The sequence below is a fragment of the Dipteris shenzhenensis genome, chromosome 19, assembly GCF_047967505.1.
Source record: "Dipteris shenzhenensis isolate YYH24624 ecotype China chromosome 19, Dip_SZ_1.0, whole genome shotgun sequence".
NCBI lineage: Eukaryota > Viridiplantae > Streptophyta > Polypodiopsida > Gleicheniales > Dipteridaceae > Dipteris > Dipteris shenzhenensis.
Genome location: NC_141614.1, coordinates 28,926,094 through 28,945,090, shown reverse-complemented (window position 1 = coordinate 28,945,090; position 18,997 = coordinate 28,926,094). Strand labels below are relative to the sequence as shown.

At 45.7% G+C, this 18,997-nt stretch overlaps 1 protein-coding gene across 1 annotated transcript in view; it reads left to right on the top strand.

Moving 5' to 3' along the window:
• Positions 1-644: 644 nt before the first annotated feature.
• The window catches only part of LOC147890311 (DNA ligase-like protein), a 28,111-nt gene continuing 9,758 nt past the window's right edge, over positions 645-18,997 (top strand). The window contains exons 1-5 of the mRNA XM_087391130.1: positions 645-764; positions 949-1,037; positions 1,167-1,262; positions 2,377-2,474; positions 14,832-14,872. Of these exons, the coding sequence (XP_087247256.1) occupies positions 645-764; positions 949-1,037; positions 1,167-1,262; positions 2,377-2,474; positions 14,832-14,872 (444 nt within the window). The remainder of the gene's footprint in view (positions 765-948; positions 1,038-1,166; positions 1,263-2,376; positions 2,475-14,831; positions 14,873-18,997) is intronic.

Sequence of the window (18,997 nt, the reverse complement as noted above, 5' to 3'; positions counted from 1 at the left end):
CCATGCAAACTGCCACATCATCAATGTTCGGACTTCAAGGTGCCACCCAAATATAATAAGCTTGCCGTGTACATGCAGAATGCAAACTGTTAGAATTTCGATTGTAGCAAAATCGCTTCAGATAGCGTGAAGTCACGTTTTCCGAACGAGGTAGGCACGTTTTCGTATAGACCAGGCGCGTACTCTGAACAATTATTATAGGAGCTCACGGCCAAACCTGAAAGAGAAGGACGTAAGAAAAAGCAAGGCGTGGAGAGTTAGTTTGATTAATTTTCTTCGAGGATTTACAAGATGCATAAGGTTTCGATTAACTTTTCGGTGGATGTAGCCTGCATTCCTGCTCTACTGAGAAATTTTGGAGCTCATAGATGAAACCTATCAACAAGCAGTACTGATTCGTCTGTTGACGTACTACGTTTTCCTCTGCTACAGTATACATTGATTAGATCTTATCCCAGCTTGATGTAAGGACGTTTGATGCAAAAAAGTCGAAACTTGAAAAGTGAGAAGTAACGTCTGCTGAGTTTGACTCCTCGGCAAGAGGAAAGAATACATAGCAATCATCTTTGAAATTTGAAAATGCAACGTCCTAATGCAGCAGTTTCTCATGATCGGTTAAAATGTTCGTAGTTCAAGGGTTCAAGATGGCTGGAGTTTGTTTAGGCAATGCACATTGGAGGGATACCAATCCAGTTTTGGCTCAGCTATTGGATTCTATGCTCCAATCTTCAGGATATCGGCTCAAGTTCCTTTCCATCGTTCCTGTAAGATCAGCGTTTGCGGTCCTTACCGGCTTTGAAAAAAATCGATTATATACAGTGGGTAACATTGGTCGAATGGAGAATCTTCGCACTTGAGAAGGCTTGCAGATCGAAGAACAGGATTTATTTTCAAGAATGAAGTTTTATGTTAGTAGGCAAGTTTCATATCTCGTCTTCCGATCCCCAGGATTTCATATTCAATAGCGTTGGCGTGTCTGTTGCATTTGTTCTAATGATCGAGTGGAAAGGTGACTCCATTTCGGCTACTTTGGACAGGTGCGCAATAGTAAGTCAAGCAAAGGTCCGACATAGATCTTATGCATTGTCTTTCATACGTATTTCAGCAATGCTAGCTTCAACTTTGTCCTGTTATCTTCTTCGCAACCCTGATGTAAGACGTTTCAGGGCTCGAAAGATGAAAAAGATTTTCAAAAACTGCTACGTCATCTTTACAGTTGACTCCGATAAGGCCAACCAGTCTTTTCTGGAGTCATACTTCAGGTGGATAATTTGTTTCAATGTCTTATTCAAGAGCAATAATCGTAATATACTTAAAATGAACATCTGTCATAAGTTTTCACCGGAATAATCTCCTTCGACCTTGAACATCTCTCATGTGTCTACCGAAATAAGTTCTTTCCCCCAACAAGCAAGGGATAGCTGTGGACGTAAGTAACAAGACGAGCCATTACCTACCAAATAAAGCATTTAGTTGTATGGAGTGAAAAGGCCATGGTGTCATTCATCTCTCTTTGCTCGACGATAGTAAATGGGCATGAGCTTTATCATTGAAGTTCGCTTCTTTGAAATGTTTGCCTATGGAAGTTCTCCCAATGCTCTGAGCCAAAAATTAGCAGTCCTGTATTTTTATCCTCGAGACAACGTGGCCTCTGTGGAAGTGCAATCACTTTCGGGGTTATCAAAACTACACTGATTTCCGGCTCTGATGGAGGAAAATTATATTCGAAATCTGACTCCTGCCGTCATAGGTTAATGATATAATATATAAAACACTCTGACAAAGGTCAAACGCTGAAAAGGCCAGTCCGCTCATGCTTGGTAAGTTCCCAATGTAGGCTTTCTTTGAAACCTTTTTTCAAAGGGTGTGAGATATTACCAAAAAGGATGGCATCAGATTGCGATGCATTGCTGCAGAAAAGATGTTTTTGTGCTGTATAGTAGGATGCCCTCGGCACTGGAAAAACACTACTACAAAGAGAGGGGCTTTGCACCTCAGAACAGCTATTGCCGCAACAGATTGACATCGTGGAAGAACATAGTGCCAGTGTGGCACAATTTCACAATTCTGACACTGCAGCTATATCACAAGCTTAGTGATTTTCAGAAATGCATTGCAAAAATCATATTGTAAATTGCATCAAATGTACAGATTTACAAATCAACGCGTGTTGCAAATGTGAGCATTTGCACTTTTCATGTGTGCATTTGCAATAGTTGGGGGAGGAGGTTAAGGGATGGGTTAAATTAAGATTCTCAGTCTGAAAAAGTTATTTGATCGTGCCTAATCTTGCTCTTCTGGCTGTTTTTTTTTGAAAGCACTAAAAATGTCTGAATTATTAAATGGTAGACAGGATTGTTATGACTGTGCTTCCAGGTCCAGTGCAGTCTCCATTGCAAGACCACCCTTCATTCCTGTAACTGATGGGCATATGGCTCTGGAGAGGATGGTGAATCTTGGCTATGTACATGCAGGTAGATGGAAAACTTCTGTAAATGGATATGAGGGAGTGGATAAATTGTTTGATTGTCGAAGTTTGTTTGGGTTGGTAATTAGGCAGACCTGGCATGCAGCTGACTTGAGCCATAAAAAGAAAAGATCCCGACTTTGCTTTAGAAGGTCTCCTCAAGCTCATCTCTGTACACGTCAATGTATTCAAAAAGCATGCTTTACCATTTTAAAATGGTGGTTCCAGTGATGATGTGCAATCTTGGGATGAGAGATCTATTCGCTGTCATAATCATCTGTTAATTGCTCACTCCTCTTGCCATTCTTCATGGAGTGTATGTTTCCTTGGAGGGCTAGATTTGGACCTCATATGAGGAAGTTATATTGATTTTTGGGCGAATCTATCAAATTTTAAGCTTTGAATATGAGCCCCCAACTTGGAGAAGCTTCTAGATTTGCCATTGAGCGAATGATTTACCTTGCTAGCTTCTATGACATCCCACCAACCTCATGATGCACAACAGTGGGTGTAGACCATAGTATCATCATACGCTCTCCACACGCACTTGAGCATTCATTTATACAAAGATTCTTGTACCAAGTTGATGTCCACACTTCATAGTCTGAACGTGAAGTGCATACTGAGCCATGACAATTGCTTCCCAGGGCTCCCAAAGGAATATCGAGCCATCCTCCCCTCCATTGGTCGGGCATTTGGCACCATGCTCGAGTCTCCGCCAGAGTCAGCCGCCTCAGTCGTAGCAGATGACGGGGTTCCCAGGATTAGACTGGTGGTTGAGAGCCCAGAGTCCTTTTTAGAGTTGATCCTGCTAGAGACCCTCGAAGGGGGACACTTCGCCAGTAAGTGGAGATTTTTGGTTACCAAACCAGTGTCTTCGGTGCAGACAGATGGGCCACCTAGCCAGAGATTGCCCCCGTGGCTATGGCCGAGCGCCTCCCCCCCCACCCCCGCAGAGTAGGCAGAGTCAGCAAAGTAGAGTTCAGCACCCCCTCAGACAGGAGCAGCAGGAGTCTCGGACCCCCTGGGACTGGACCCAGGTTAAAAAGAAAAAGAAACCAAGCAAACAGGCTCACAAGCGTCGCCGCAGGCAGAGCCAGATGCAGAGAGAGAGATAGGGTTGTCTGCGAGGCACCTGAGGAGGAGCAGCAACAGCAGGAGCCCTGCGACGACCATATCCACCCTTGCATCAACAGCGAGCCCCAGGAGTTCTTGATAAGGCAATGGCGGACGTTAGCCAGCGGTTGAGGAGGAGCAGATCCAAAGCCTTGGCGAGCCTGATCAGCAGGGGGGCATGTGGTTGCTCCGATTCTCCCTCCCCCTCCCCCTCCAGATCCCTCCCCCTCTTTCCTCCACTCCGACGTGTGGTTTGGCTGTAGGAGTTATCAGATTGCCGCTTGAGGCAAAGGTGGAGCAGGCATATTTCTAGCCTCTCCAGAAGTGTGCGGAGCTATTTGGGATGGAAGTCTCCTTCATGATGAAGTGGGCACGGAAGATCGGCATTGAGCCGGTATCCACCCTAGTACATCGTTGCACAAACACAGACTATTCGCCCTCCAACCCCCTGGCAAAGTCACATAAGGCAGTCTTTCTTGAACAGGTACCCACTCACAGGAGACCCCCGTCCTCATGAGCTGGACCATAGTGAGTTGGAACGTGCACAGGCTCCACGTTCGTGCTCGTAGTCAACCGTAGTACCTGATACTCCGACAGGAGTTGTAGAGGGTAGTGGTAGGGCGAACAGTGGACATCCTATTGATTCAGGGGCATATGTTCTGAGCAGCAGACATCAGATGATGACACCATCTTCTCCCAGGGAGAGGCTCGGAGGAGTGGTCCCCTGCAGTAGGACGGAGCGGAGGGGTCTGCATCTCGGTCTCACAGACTTTGGCTCCAGAGGTCTACGATCAGGGCGAGCTTATCCCAGGACGGGTAGTTTGGATGGGAGTTAGGGTGGGAGAGTCCAGGATTGGGATCCTGAACGTGTATGTCCCAGCATGCAAATAGCACCACCCTGCCTTTTGGAGGAGGCTGTCAAAGTGTCTTTCGGATGTAGACTCTTGGATTGTTGGAGGGGACTTCAACAACCTGGCGTTTGGGGAAGACAAGCAGGGCGACGCCTCCTCTGAGATGCCAGTAGTAGAGCGTAGCACCTGGGAGAAGTTCATTTTCATGATCAGCGGGGCAGGGACCGGTGGCGAGAGCCAGATTTCAGTAGGATACCTGGCAGCCTCCTCTTCTCTTTCCACGATGGACTGCTTGCGAGACTAGACCGTTTCTACATTGGGGACTGGGCACTGCACAGAGGCGGCTCTACTGGGATTGTGGTAGGTACCACGATGATAGACCACTCTCCGGTAGTACTTCACTTAGATCAGCCCCCCCAAGGTCTTCCCCAAAAGGGGGTCCGCATTCCAGAGGACCTCTTGTAGGATGAGGAGATCCAGCAGGTCATGGCAGGGCAGTCACAGAGATGACACCGTGCGAGGGTTGGGCTTCATGGGTGGCTGATGCGATCCAGAGGACCAGTGAGGAGTTACAGGCTCATGCCCTTAGGCGGACGACTCCTCTTCAGGAGCGCGAGCGGGCTCTGAGGAGAGACCTCGCCTCCATAGAGCGGCTCAGGGAGCAGGGCCCAGGTTCTCAGTGGCTTAGCGATAGGTTTGAGAGCGCCCGCCTGGAGTTCCAGGACATGGAGATTCGGCGGGCTGAGTTCTCCTATTACTCTTACTGGGCCCGATGGGTACAACAGGGAGACAACATGATGAAGCAGTTTTTTCAGACCACTAGGTCCCGATCGGCAGGCACACAGCTGCAGGGTCTCCGAGATCGGCAAGGCATCATGCAAACTGACCCGTAGGAGATATTAGACCTGACCACAGGTTTTTACAGCCAGCTTTTTCAGACGGAGAGGATGAGTCAAGCTAGTATTGTGGCCCGAGAGGTAGTTTGGGATCACGTTCCGTTAGTAGTCTCGTAGGATTTATGCAGCACACTGGGAGGAGACACATGAGATTCGTGAGTGGGGGAGTGAATTTGGCTTCAGATGGATACCGCGGGGCCAGACAGCGAGATACCTTCGGTTGCTAGGTTGGTATTGACATTACAGTAGAGCAGCTGATCGCCCCAGTCCTTGAAAGTGTTTGGCGCAAGCTTCTTTACTGGAGCTCAGCCAAGCTCTCCCTAGCAGGTCGTGCCTTAGTGGCAAACCAGATCCGTCTTGCCACGTCCTGGTATATCGCCTCTTGCTGGTGCTTTCACAAAGGATGCATTGGGCAGCTGCGACGGTTGGTTCGAAACTTCCTTTGGGTAGGTTCGGACGGCACGTGGAAAACTAGAGTCCGAGTTGCTTGGCAGACGTTGATCATGCCGCTGGCACTGGGAGGCTTGGGTATCATTGATCCAGAGATGCAAGGCAGAGCCCTTCTGGGCAAGTTGGTTGTTCGCGGCCTCACCCCAGGTGCAGAGCCTTGGAAGCTCCTCTTACAGCGAGGGCTTCTCAGGAACACCCCACTCATTGGAGGACAGTGGCAGCCTTCACATAGATGGATCTTCTTAGAGGTCCCCCTTACAGGGAAGGGTTCCCCCTTGATAAGGAGACTTCACAGGATCTAGCAGATACTAGCAGGGGTTCTCATTCGTGCTCCGCCTAGATGCAGAGAGGAGTTTGAGCGGCAGCCCCTTATGTGACACCCAGAGATTCGAGATCAGGAGGGGCGTATGCTTGGGCAACGGACTCACATTGGTTGGGCACAATGGGACAATAGTCCGACCAGGTCTTTTAGCAGATGGAGCAGATTACCCATGGAGGCAGAGGCGAGGCTTGGTGCCGTAGCGCATTTGTGAGGGGCAGGGCAGCGGATGAGAGAGATTGACCTAGCCATCCCTGAGTCCTAGTGGGAGGGACTTCATGTTTGGAGGGACAATATTTGGTTGGGGCAGTTTTCCTGGACTGGTATCCCCTTGAGGATGATGATGCAGCGAGGCAGCACACCCCCGGCTTCTTTCATACAGGACTTGGAGGCCTACTACATCCACTCACTGAGAGAGACCCTGAGATGGATGGGAGTCTTGATGGGATTCATTGGCAGATGATCAGAGTGGTTGGATGTTTGGGGAAGGAGTGGCACATTGAGCCTTCCAGTATCTATGAGTAGGATGCCCCCAGATGGCGCCTCTGGCTGTGGGAGGGTAGACCCTTGAGGGAGGTCATGATTTCCTTTGGTTCTTGCCTTTCTTTCCATTTCCATTTCCTTTCATTTCTATTTCAAGTTATGCTTCCTTACTTCTAGCTCCCTTGCCTCCTTTCCACCTTCTTCCCATTCCTTCATGGGGTATCAGAGCCATGTCCCCTTTCTAGCTCTCCCTTCCTCGGGCAAACCTTAGGAGTGAGGTAGCCCGGAAATGGAAGCTATCTTCTCCCAAAGGGAAGCCCTTCCCTCAAGCTCTAGCCTCGTCATGGAGATCGAGATGTCGATTTGGAGGAGCTGCTCATCATCGACTTGCTGCACGCTTGCTACTAGCTGCCCGTGCAACAGCCCGCACTGCCTCCAGCCTCTCTTTCCTGCCTGCTGCCCGTGCTGCATCTCCTCTTTTTCCCGCTGCCCATGCTGCCTCTTTTCCACACTGCCTCTTTTGCCCGCTGCCTCCTCTTTTCCACGCTGCCTCTTCTGCTGGCACCTGCCCGCTGCCTCCTCTTGGCGCTGCCTTCTCTTTGGAGCTGCCACACCATGACTTCTCTTTCCACATCCCTCATTGTTGAGAAGTTTAAGGGCAAGGGGTTCCCTACGTGGCAAACTAAGATGCAGCTGCTCCTCATGAAAGAAAATGTATGGGATGTGATTGAGGATGATTGCGACTAAGCCACAATAATGGATCTTCAACAACATAAGATATGGAAGCAACAAAACTCAAAAGCCATTGCATTGGACTTTGCAAAACTCAAAAGCCATTGCTTTTATTGGACTTTGCCTCTTTGACTCTTTGATTCATCATATCAACTTCAAATCGATAGCCAAGGAGATTTGGGCGTTCTCGAGGATATTTTGGTAATAAAATCATAAGCTCCAAGGTTTTCTTGAAGCTGCAATTTTATAAGTTGAAAACGGAGGATAAGGATGCATTAAGTGCACACTTGGCAAAAATAAAATCTCTTGTTCAACAACTTTCCAGCCTGAAGTGTTCACCTGACGACGAGGACAAAATGGTTGTCCTCATGAAGAGTATGGAAGGAGTCTCTCGTTTTGAGAACACTCTTGAAGTACTTAGGCTTGCCTCGAAAACGTTTGATGATATGGTGACTCTTCTTCTTGAAAAAGATTGCCGGAACAAAGAATCTCCACTCTTTACATTAGGCACTGAAGAGGCTCTTGCCTCCACTAGCAAATGGAAAGCCCATAAGAACATCACGTACAGATATTGTAAGTGCAAGGGCCATATTGAAGCCATCAGTGCACAGAATTAGGAACCTATTCTTTACGGTCATCTTTCAGCCTTGTCTAAACCACAAACATAATAAGGTACAACCAAAGAGAATGCTTAAAAACTACAGACGTCTGAATATCTCTCAACATTGGGGTGAAGCTCCCAGCAACTGTTGCTTGAAGAATAAGTTTTCATTTTGTGTGCTTACTTTATTTGCTTGGTAGTCATAAAAAAGTTAAATGTGATAATGCCATGGCTGTTCCAAACGAGCATCAGTTTCCCTAATTAGTCATATAACATCCAATCACGTGTCCATATCACATTTTTTGGTATTTTTCAATATTGGCATATTCTAGATGCTAAATTAATTTCATATTTTTGTACACATTAGTGACTAATTTTGATTCACACCATTTTTAACATTCATCAAATGAGATTTGATGTTTGTTGGTGAGTTAGGCCCATGTCCAAGAACTTGAGTGATATGGAGCCCCAAAATTTTGATTAAACCTTGATTTTCCATTCCCTAATTTGATTAATTAGAGCGAGACTGTGGAGGCTGCTGAGCAAGACCTGCTTGATACTCGACATGGTGAAGTTATTTTTGTAGGAGGTAAGTAACAATTTTCAGCTGATTGTCCTCCACTGCCACAAAATGATATGTTAGATGTATTCTTCGCATCCTCTTCGGGAGAGCTCTTCACCCATGAGATACAGATGGAGGAGTAGAGCCAGGATCACAAACGGCTTCTGTATGCACTAAAGCGAAAGCGGTCTCCTATTTGCATGGAGAAAGAGGACCTAGATTAAAATTTCACAATCCCCTTGCAAGAGACGCTCGCTTACAACAAGAAAGCATCCCGGGCTCCGAGCTGTTATCTAGACATCGACACACTTACTCTAGTGGCAACTCTAGATACCCCAGAAGAGAAAGGAATGAAAGCAGCCTTCGAGTAATACCGTGAAATCATGGACATGACTGACAGCATGACCTATTGGGATAGGTATGCATGGGCCAAAAGATTGTTTCACATGGCTCAACGCATCATGGATGATAGCTTCGTCTAGATGGGTGTCTCCCTTTTCAATACTACAGGTTAGATTTGCAAGCTATTGTCATAGAAACAACACCTACGCTTGGAACATGAAAAGATGGTGGCCAACATGCGCAAAGAATGGGATGCAACACTACAGGCAAAATAAGTGGAGTGGGGAACAATTCTACAGGCAAGGGAGGCTCAATGGAAAGCTCAACAGGATGAGCTTGAACAGTGTCTTCGGGCGAAGGAGGCAGAGTGGGCAGCCAGCAAGAAGGCTTTGGAGGACATTCATTCAGCCCAACAAGCTGAGATCCAGAGGGAGCTTGCAGCCCTACAGAACAGATACGCCTCACTAATAGAGGACAAGCACACTGTTGACCAACAGGTGGAGGTGTTGCAGAGTCAGATATCTTCTATGGAACATTCTCAGAAGTAGATTCTTGAGGAGAAGGACCATCTCCAGGTTTCAAATTCCAAATTGCAAGAAGACTTCCATGGGCTACAAACTGAAATTTCTGCACTCAAATCTATTGCACCCATTGTTGAAGTGCCTGAAATCGAGCCTTCTCCACTTTTGCATTAGGGTATGGAGCCTTTTTATTTGAGGCTCGGGAGTTGATGTGGATGAGCTTGGCTACTCATAGCTTGGCGGAGGTAGAGGCACTTGTGCTTTCTTTTGAAGAGGACGTCTTGATTGAACTAGAAATATTAGGGCCCTTGGTGGCCTCTTTTTGCTGGTAGTAATTACATTCACAGGTTGTGTGTTTGACATGAAAAGCAAAAAAATTTACACCTTTAAACTAGAAATATTTACATTTAAAAAAAAACTTCAAAAGTATACTTAGTTTGCAAAATTTATGAAATTAGTTCTCTTTAATGTCACCAAAAGATTGTAAAATTGATTAAACTTAGGAGTAGCAAAAAATTTAGATAGCATGATCATTACAGGTCTGGGTACCACCGTTACAAATCCAAGAATGAAGACATCCGCAACCTCATGGAGACAGTTGAGGAGGAGGCGAAGACCCACCCCAGGACATCCACACACCCACCACACCCTCCTCCTCCCTTACCTTCATCCAGCAAGCAGTAGCTCCTGGATCTTTCACTTGTGCATTTCTTTTTTCCTAGCTATGTGCTTTTGGATTCCGTAGTTCTCATGTAAATAAAGGAGTTTTGGAGTTGCAAGGCCATGAGCTACTTTTATTTCAGTTTTGGAGTTGTAAGGCCATGAGCCAATTTTATTTCAGTTTTGGAGTTGTAAGGCCATGAGCCATTTCTTTTTCAGTTTTAGGGATGTCAGGCTCAAGGTCATTTTCATATGAACAATCTATACTTGTAGTTTTCTAACACAAAACCCCAGTCATTCGTCGGGATGGTGAATAATAGTGGCGGGGGAATTGTTGTACTTTGGACCTCGATCACGGACTCCCACCAAGAGCCACATCAGGGTCACACCTTGTTCACACCTGGGTCACAGCTATGTCACATTATGGTCACATCATGGTCACCTGAGCATGTCAGGATGGTTAGACCTTGGTCACACCTGGTCGCACCGTGTTCACATCTGGTCGCACCACGTTCAATCTTGGTCACTCTGGAGCGACGAGTACATGACTTGGACATGACTTGACAATACATAACTTGGACATAACTTGGTCATGACTGGAACAGAACATGACTTGGATATGACGGGAGCAGTACATGACGGGAATATTACGAAATCGACCTCGACTGACCTTGGTCAAAGTTATTCAGAGTGAAGTAGTGGCACATTGGACTGTAGCAGTTAAGAGAGTGCATAGGTGCACGTGTGGTACACATGGTGGTGCACATGGGAAGCAATCCAACAGTTAAGAGGTACGGGTGGTGCACCAACCCTCGCTACCAACTAGTGTCAGGTGCACATGAAATAGACAGTACACATGGAGCACTTGATTTACTGATTCGGAACAGGTTGGAGAGGTGCAGAAGCCATCAAGGACGAAGCGGCCGACAAATAGTGAAACGGCTAAGGATGCAGGAAGACAACCAATAGGAAGGAGGGAAGGGTATTTCCAATGAGGAGGAGCAGATGAGGAGAAGGTGAAGAGGGGGAAAAGGTGAGAGAGGGGGCATTCTAGCGGAGATGAAGGGTGTGAGTGAGAGAGAGAGGTTAGAGTCAAGAGCTCGCCTAGTGTGTATCTTCTCCTAGTGTATCAGTCATCTGGTGTAACTCTCATGAGTATATGATTCATTCCTTCTAATGAACTATGCTTCTTCCCATCTCTGCTTGCTCCTCTAAGATCTCTTCCTATTGTGTTCTGCTCCCCTTCTCTCCCTTCATCTGTTATAACGGACCTTGTGTCATGTGGTTGGAGTTCTGCTCCGTTCATGTCGAGGGTTGGCTTTTGTGATTTTGTTCCGCTTTAGTCTTCTTCTTTCTCACATCACTCCTGTACTTGTACCGCTCACACATCGTTGACACCATCCATGACACCCATGGCACGTCTTGCTTGCTTCTCGCATCAGTGGCCCTAGGCCTCCGGTAATACTTCCGGAAGTGTTAGGAACCCCCTCCCCCCCCCCTCAGACAACATCATACATAGTGTACCACTCTATGACATCCATCCATCCATCATGCACCTCCTTGTCACCATCTGGATTTCTCTCTCTTCAACTATGCTTTAGCCACATTAATTCAATTTCTCCCGAAACTTTAGCAACTCTTGATCTATGCATACCACCTCATTATTTAGCTCCTTCGTGCGCACAAAACTTTATAAGATGGAGTTTTGAAGCTAGGTCCAACTTGGCCAATTGCACAAACCATTTCCAAAAAAGAAGGAATACTCACCTTCCAATGAGGAATGTCCTTTGCAAAGAAAAAGCGTCGAAGAGTAATGTAGGCATCCTTCCATACCTGGGACTCCCATGCCTTGGACAGGGCTCCCTTTGACACACACTTTCACTTGTTTGGCATTTTCTCAACACTCTAAAGCATAGGAGTTATATCCTTTGGGTCAAGGTCATGAGACTAGTCCTTTATGCAGCAAAGATTAACAAATTAGGATCCGATTGAGGATGCAATTCCCCACACAATCAGAGTTGTTAGCTTCAGTGATGGGGGGCGATACATCAATCTTGTGTAGTTGGAACTGTACGCGTGCGGTTGGTCGTACCGTACGGATTCCATATGGCAGTTTCGTACGCGTACGGTACGGCCTTCCGTATATGGATTTTTTTGGGGGCAAAAACGGGTGACAATACCTTGTAAAATGTAATTAGAGACTAGTCAAGGACATGAGACTAGTCCTTTATGCAGCAAAAATTAACAAAGTAGGATCCGATTGAGGATGCAATTCTCCATGAGAGTCATAGGTCCTGTGTAGTTGAAACCGTATGCGTGCGGTTGGTCGTATCGTACGGATTCCATATGACAGTTCCATACGCGTACGATACGGCCTCTTATATGTGGATTTTTTTGGGGGCAAAAACTGGTGACAATACCTTGTAAAATATAATTATGCGCATTTCGAGGCTCGTACGGCTGCTCGCAACATATGTACTGCCTTGACTCATTGTCACGACTTGCTCTATTTGAGGCTGTTTAGCTAGCAGTACAGCCAGCCGTATCATTGCCGTACAATGTACAAGAGCCTACATCCTTCAAGGCTTCAACCGATTCATTTGGAGCCTACAAGCTTCATCTCAATCGATTCATTTGGAGGAGGTCACTCCCCCTTATTTCTCCCATGTCCCTCTCTGTTTTCTCAGATTCATTTTTGAATGTCTACTTCTCATCTCTCTCTCTCTCTCTCTCTCTCTCTCTCTCTCGCAGTGGGAAGAAAGAAAGGAGCTGAATGAAAATTTGTGGATACAATGAGCCTTTGAGAAAGGAGCAGTACACTTGTAAATGCAAGTATCGACCTCATGCTGACAGGCCTTGGGTTGACCCTTGTACCTCTCCCCCAAAAACGTGAAAGAAACATGCAAAAGGTTGCACATGAGCCAAAACAGTAGAAACAAAGGAGGGATAGCTATTCCAATCTGTAAGATACATCTGCGAAGTGCCCCATAGGTCTTGGGCGATGATGGGCTGCTTGAGTGAACATAGCTTTCTGAAGACTCTTCAGGTGCCCATTGTTGACGTCGGTGCCCTTTCCCATTTGGACCACTGTATGTATCTCGAAAAGCCCAGTGGATGCCATGGGACATCAACAAAGTACCGATTCTTAAGTATTTCTTCTCTTTATCACTCAGCTCATAGCTAGGTCCCCACTCAGAATGGTATATCCATCTGCTCTTAGATGTAGATTACTAGACTCGTCTTCCCATCAAGAATGACGAGGAGCTTCTTGACTGTTAGCTTGCAAACAACACAACTATATTCCTAGAGGCCTCTCACGATGCTTCAAAGCAGATTTGGAGGATTTTAACCTCGCGGCAGTAGGTGTACTCATCAACAAGAACAAATCCCTTTGATTTAGGGTTAGTGATGTAGGTGCCTAGAATGGGGGATTGAGCTTGGATTTAGATGGAGGGAGAGGAGTACCATTGCGAGATATGTTGGATGCGACGTAGGCGTAGATGTGGCTCCCCCCACATGTTCGTTTTGGCTATGGAGAATATTAGGAGGAAGTTGCTCTATTGTAGCCCCACTACGCTAAACTTAGCCTCAGGTTTGATTAGCCTACATGGTACATCACTTTATGTTGGTGCTTCTCATGCTTATGCATTGGTTAGCTCAAGGTTGATATGGAACTATCTTTGCACAAATGACACGAGGGCTTGAGTAGCATCATCTTCGCTACATATGAGAAACTCAAAAGCATTATTGATACTGATATCAAGTGCAGAGCCTTGCTAGATAAGTTGACATCAAAGGAATTCTTCATGGCAATAAGCTTTGGAGGCCCTTCTTCACTTAGCATATTTAAGGCTGCACTCCCCACAGACGCAGTGATTTTCTCTCGAGCATGAGATGGATTGTCACGGATGTCTGTATTCTTCTCCCCTCCTGGAAGCGGTTATCAGAGTGTGGCATCAGATCGGATCCCTCTTACAGTTCTCCGTTAAGATTCAGGATGAGAGGGACAGACAACCTATTATCCCTTATGAATTTGCATCTTCCATGTAACGATTTCACCTCTGTACTTTTAGGTTTTGGGGCTATGTTTTGCCTTTCTTTTCACAGATCTATTGTACTTGCCCTTTTTTTGGGGGGATTCATTGGTGTCCTCAGTGAGCCATCTATATTCTTTTTACTCTGGATCCCAAAACCTAAAGATAGGCCCTGCATGTGTTCTTGTCCACCCCACCCTTTTCCATTGTAACCTTGTCCTATTTAATCTTAAGAATGCCCGCTCTCGCATATTATTTTCTGCAATAAAAGAGCTACATACTGGCTACAATGTACTGCAGTTGTCATAATTTGTTGAGTTTGCTTGATGGAAAGATCTAGTGCACCAAGACCACAAAGTTTCTTTTAGAACTTTGATAAATTATGTGATTCTTTGTTAACTTTGTATGGTCTTCTTTGTTATAAATGCTCGCTGTCACATATTATTTTCTGTGGTGAAAATGCAGACAAAGTCTTGTTTGTGCCCACATTAGGTGTATGAAACAGAATTTTCATTCTTAATCTGTTTTCAACATATAAATAAGAGGAAAACCTTTACGTCTGCATCTATAGTTTACAGTGGACCTTGTTGTGTTCGATGGCTTGACTGTGCAAATTAACACCAAGTAATTATATTTGTGTATTAATGTGAGAGGTTTTTCCCCTTCTGATTGGCAATGAGATATACTATGGCATGGTTTGCCCTTGCTTTAGCACTGCCAACCAAAGCATACGTAATGGACTGTTCAATTATAACATTCTGTTTTTTTTAAATTATGAATTCTAATGGGATGTTCAGAGTGCAAACGTCAAGGCACCATTACACAAATTGATCTAGAGGTACGATTACTATTTGTCATTACATCTCATGTTTGAATGTCCGTTTTTACAATTTGGTATCATGATGTAATCATTTGTTTAAAAGCTGTCAACTCATTCATTTTAATATAACAACAGAAATAAATGTGGGTACACACTCTTGGTGTGTGTGTGTGTGTCCCGCTCGCCTACATCTTTGTCTTTATCTCTTTCTCCCACCTCTTCATTGTAAAGAATGCTCTAAAAGTGAACTTATTTTTTTTGCATTCTTTTCTTCACCATCACAAATGGTGAAAACTTATATTAAGTATGACCAAAATACACAAATCCAAGATGAAGTCCTATGAAAACCTCATACGAAGTCATTCATAAAAGACATGAGGCTGTTGCAACTTATCCGAAGAGTGAAAATGCCATAAGGCCTTGTGGCAATATATGTGAAAAGTAAGCCATGGTCCCATTGTCTCATGAAGGATGCTCTCCTAGCCATTGTATGTGTGAGCACGTGTGAGGAACCCTAGTCTATAGAACCACCCTTCTCTATTATCGGCCATCCATGGCGCCTTTGGCTTTATGGTGGCTGTCCTCTTCAGCACTTACCATGGGACCTAGGAGAGTGGCGATGGATTGATTCAGCATCCCTCCATAAGACTTTCTCCTTCTAGGAGAGTGGCGATGGATTGATTCAGCATCCCTCCATAAGACTTTCTCCTTCTATAGCTACACAATCAGAAATGATAGATGAATGCAAATTCAGATCTTGCAGTGGAAACCTAGTTGGAAACACATTAGGGAGATGTGGACTCATTTTTGGTGGAGGTGGCCTTGGAGATCCCACTAGAAGAGTAAAAGTTCCATGCTCTTTTGGCTCTTTCAACATGGACTAGTCCATTCAATAGTGCATTTGGGGTCATAGAGAGGCCTAGAGGATTGGATAGGGCATTTCACATGTGATTGGCAAGATAAGGAGAGGTACTTTACTCCATCACATGTTGTTTTGTTGCCCTGACTCACTAGTCACCACCTTAGGTGTTTTATGAGGGAGCACATTCAAACATGGCTATCTTGGTCCATAGAGTAGTCCCTTGGCTTATCACTCTAGATGTAGCACTAGTCTCTGATGTGATGAAACTCGAAAAACTGCCCAATAGAGATCCTCAATGAGTGGGGCAGATGAATCCGTGTATATCGTGGGGGGTCAATGAAGCCCTCATTAGAAATGCACAAACAGTGATCTCTATAGCTGAATCGCACTGGGAGCTCACTTGGTGCCAACCAAGTCCTGAACATGTGTAGGTGTAGAAGGTCCTTACGTATGACTTGGTCGACCTCATGATATCCAAGTGGGAGAAAGAGCGTATCAATGTTGTAATGGAAGAGGGGTAATTTGTCCATGTGTAGCCCCAATCTGTGAAACCACTGGCATGTGTGTGCATACAAGAATTTCTGATCTCCCTCAGCTGCTAGGGACATGGAGGAGGATACTACTAGCCATGGTAGTCTACGTCGCCTTGAAGTGCAGCCGCCATACCCTCTGACCCGGTACATATAAGTGATGACTTGGAAAGGTGCATCAAGTTGCAGTGGGGATGACCCAAACTCAGCCTGAATGGTCTGGTGGGGGAGTGATGGCTTACTCTGTGTATCATCCTCGACAGCATGAGAACCGGGAGATGCTCTACTCGAGCCCACTCTGCATCCAAGAGATCCGGTCCACTCTCCAGGGCTACCGTACATGCCTACTGGCTGAACTAGGGAGTCGAAGGGGAGAACCTTGGTTCGAGGGTCCTGAAAGTGTGAGTGGAAGCATTGTCTCTCTAACCTGGACAATGAGGCATATCCTATGCTCAAATGGACCTGTATCGCAAGTCGCATCATGAAAATAGGACCAGAGAAGAGAACCCCTAGATATGTATATGATGAAACAATCTCAACTGGTGAGCCATCGAAAGTGAACTGCTCTCTATGCATAGCTGCTCTGGATGTGTTGAAGATCATGACCTTGGTTCTACCAAGATTGACCTTCGAATCATGTGACTCGCAGAAAGACTGTAGGGCATCTAAGTGTCTTTGGAGGCCCTTTGTAGGGGAGGACAACAATACCACATCATTTGCGTACAACAAGATCCAAATCAAGGAACGAGTGAGCAGACACCCATCAACCCCTAGTTGGTGTCCAGCCAGCAGCTCCTGTCTAGACTCTACTTGAAACCCTCCCACAGAGTACCATAACAGCCCACATGATCTCCTAGTCGTAGCCCAGCTCCTGTAGCCGTCTGAAAATATGAGCCCTTGGTATTGTATCAAAGGCTTTGCGAAAATCCACAAAGCAACAATAGACTCTCTGTCTCCGTGCCCTAGCCTCCTCAATGACACCTCGAGTGCAAGTATGTGATCCATGGTCCCGTGGTCGCGTCAGAAGCTGGCCTGCATCTTTGTTATGAGTCCTTGCATCTCTGCAAATCGACTGACCTTGGTATTGAGTACTGATGCATATATCTTGTACATGACATGTCCAATCATGATGGTCTTGTAGTTTTTCGGGTTCATGGGATCCCCTGCCTTATGAATGGGTGAGATGGGGTTAAGGGTCCAGGTGCGTGGTAAGCCAAGACAAACTAGCTCATTGAAGAGCCTTGCTAGGAGCTAGGATATCAATCCTTATGCAATGAATTTAGTGCATAAACCCTCATGATCTTTCTCTTGGCCATTATAAAGCTTCAATACTACATCTTTGACACCCACCTTGGTGAAAAGAGTGTAGGAGGTAGGGCAAGGTGAGTGTGTGAGATCGAGATCGGGCTAGTGTGGAAAGGTGTATAGTGCGCATGCATAAGTGTGCCAAACCCAAATGTTCCGTAAGAGGTGAGGGGGACCGTCGCTCAAGAATTTCCGCCAGAAGTCCTTGGAGTTGTTGCTAAACATAATGTTTAGTAACTCCTCATTCCGACCAATAAACGCCTATTTCTTCTTGCGTACCAAGCAATGGTACTCATGTATTGTCTCACGTTCACTTGGAAGGTTATGCTTGGTATCGAAATTCAGTAGGCGGCGTAGAGCCTTGCACTCATCATCATGCAAGCTATTACAGGGGACAGAGCCAAGGATTGGGGGCCGTATGGAGCGAGTGGTATAGGGAAATGCATGAAGGGCAGCCTCATGAAGTGACTGATTAGAGAAGCACGGTCCTCTAGTAGGGGTATGTGATCAATGTATGTAAAGCAATGTACATAGATGGGAATAATACTTAGGTGATAGATTGCGGTCGAAGTGACTTAGGTGATAGATTGCGGTCGAAGAGAGAGAGAGAGAGAGAGAGAGAGAGAGATTAATGAACGTCTTTGAAAGGCATCATGGGCCTATGAGACAAAGTGCAATCAAAATAGTATCTCATACAAGCTGCCATGGGCTGATGATGCAAGGCTGGCTAGGGGCCTCATTGAATGGTATATTGAGAAACAAAAAAAAAGAGCTAGCTAGACTGAAAACTCAAAAGTCTTGAGAGAGAGTAGGAGATGTGATCAACTATGATCCTAGTTCCTCGATAGTCCTCCGGTGGGATATAAAGATATCTTCTATATGCCTTTATCGAGTTGTCTCTCACTATGGTGGGAGGCGTGGCCTCTATGATCTTTGTATCCAGAGGGCCATCTCAAGAGTGACATCGCGACTCTGACTTTCCCTTATGAGTAGAGCTGAGATAGGTTGAACCTCCATCATGTGTGCTCTGATCTGTCTCTGCCTTGTCCTTGATCTCTATGGCTTTGGCTCAACTCCTTGTCGCCTCTTCCCGTTTATTCACTTTGTCCTTATATCAGCTAGCTCCTCCTCCTCCACTCCATTGTGTCATGGTGTTGACTTGAATGTGTAGAAGTCTGTGACATGCTGTTGTATTTGGAATAGCTTAGTCTTTTGTATCAGCGTCACCTCCTATTGTCTGATCCGTCTCAAAAAAGTCTCTTTATGTTGCGGAATCTCAATAATGTAGAGACCAATGCACACCTAATGATGCAAGTGGAAAAGGTAGTGATATCATCCACGAATCCTCGTGGGATTTGAGAGGGTGGGGCATCCAAAGTGTACTAAACAAGTGGGAGTTGATCCATCTGAATACCATGACTGGCAAACCATTTGGAAGTACGTGCA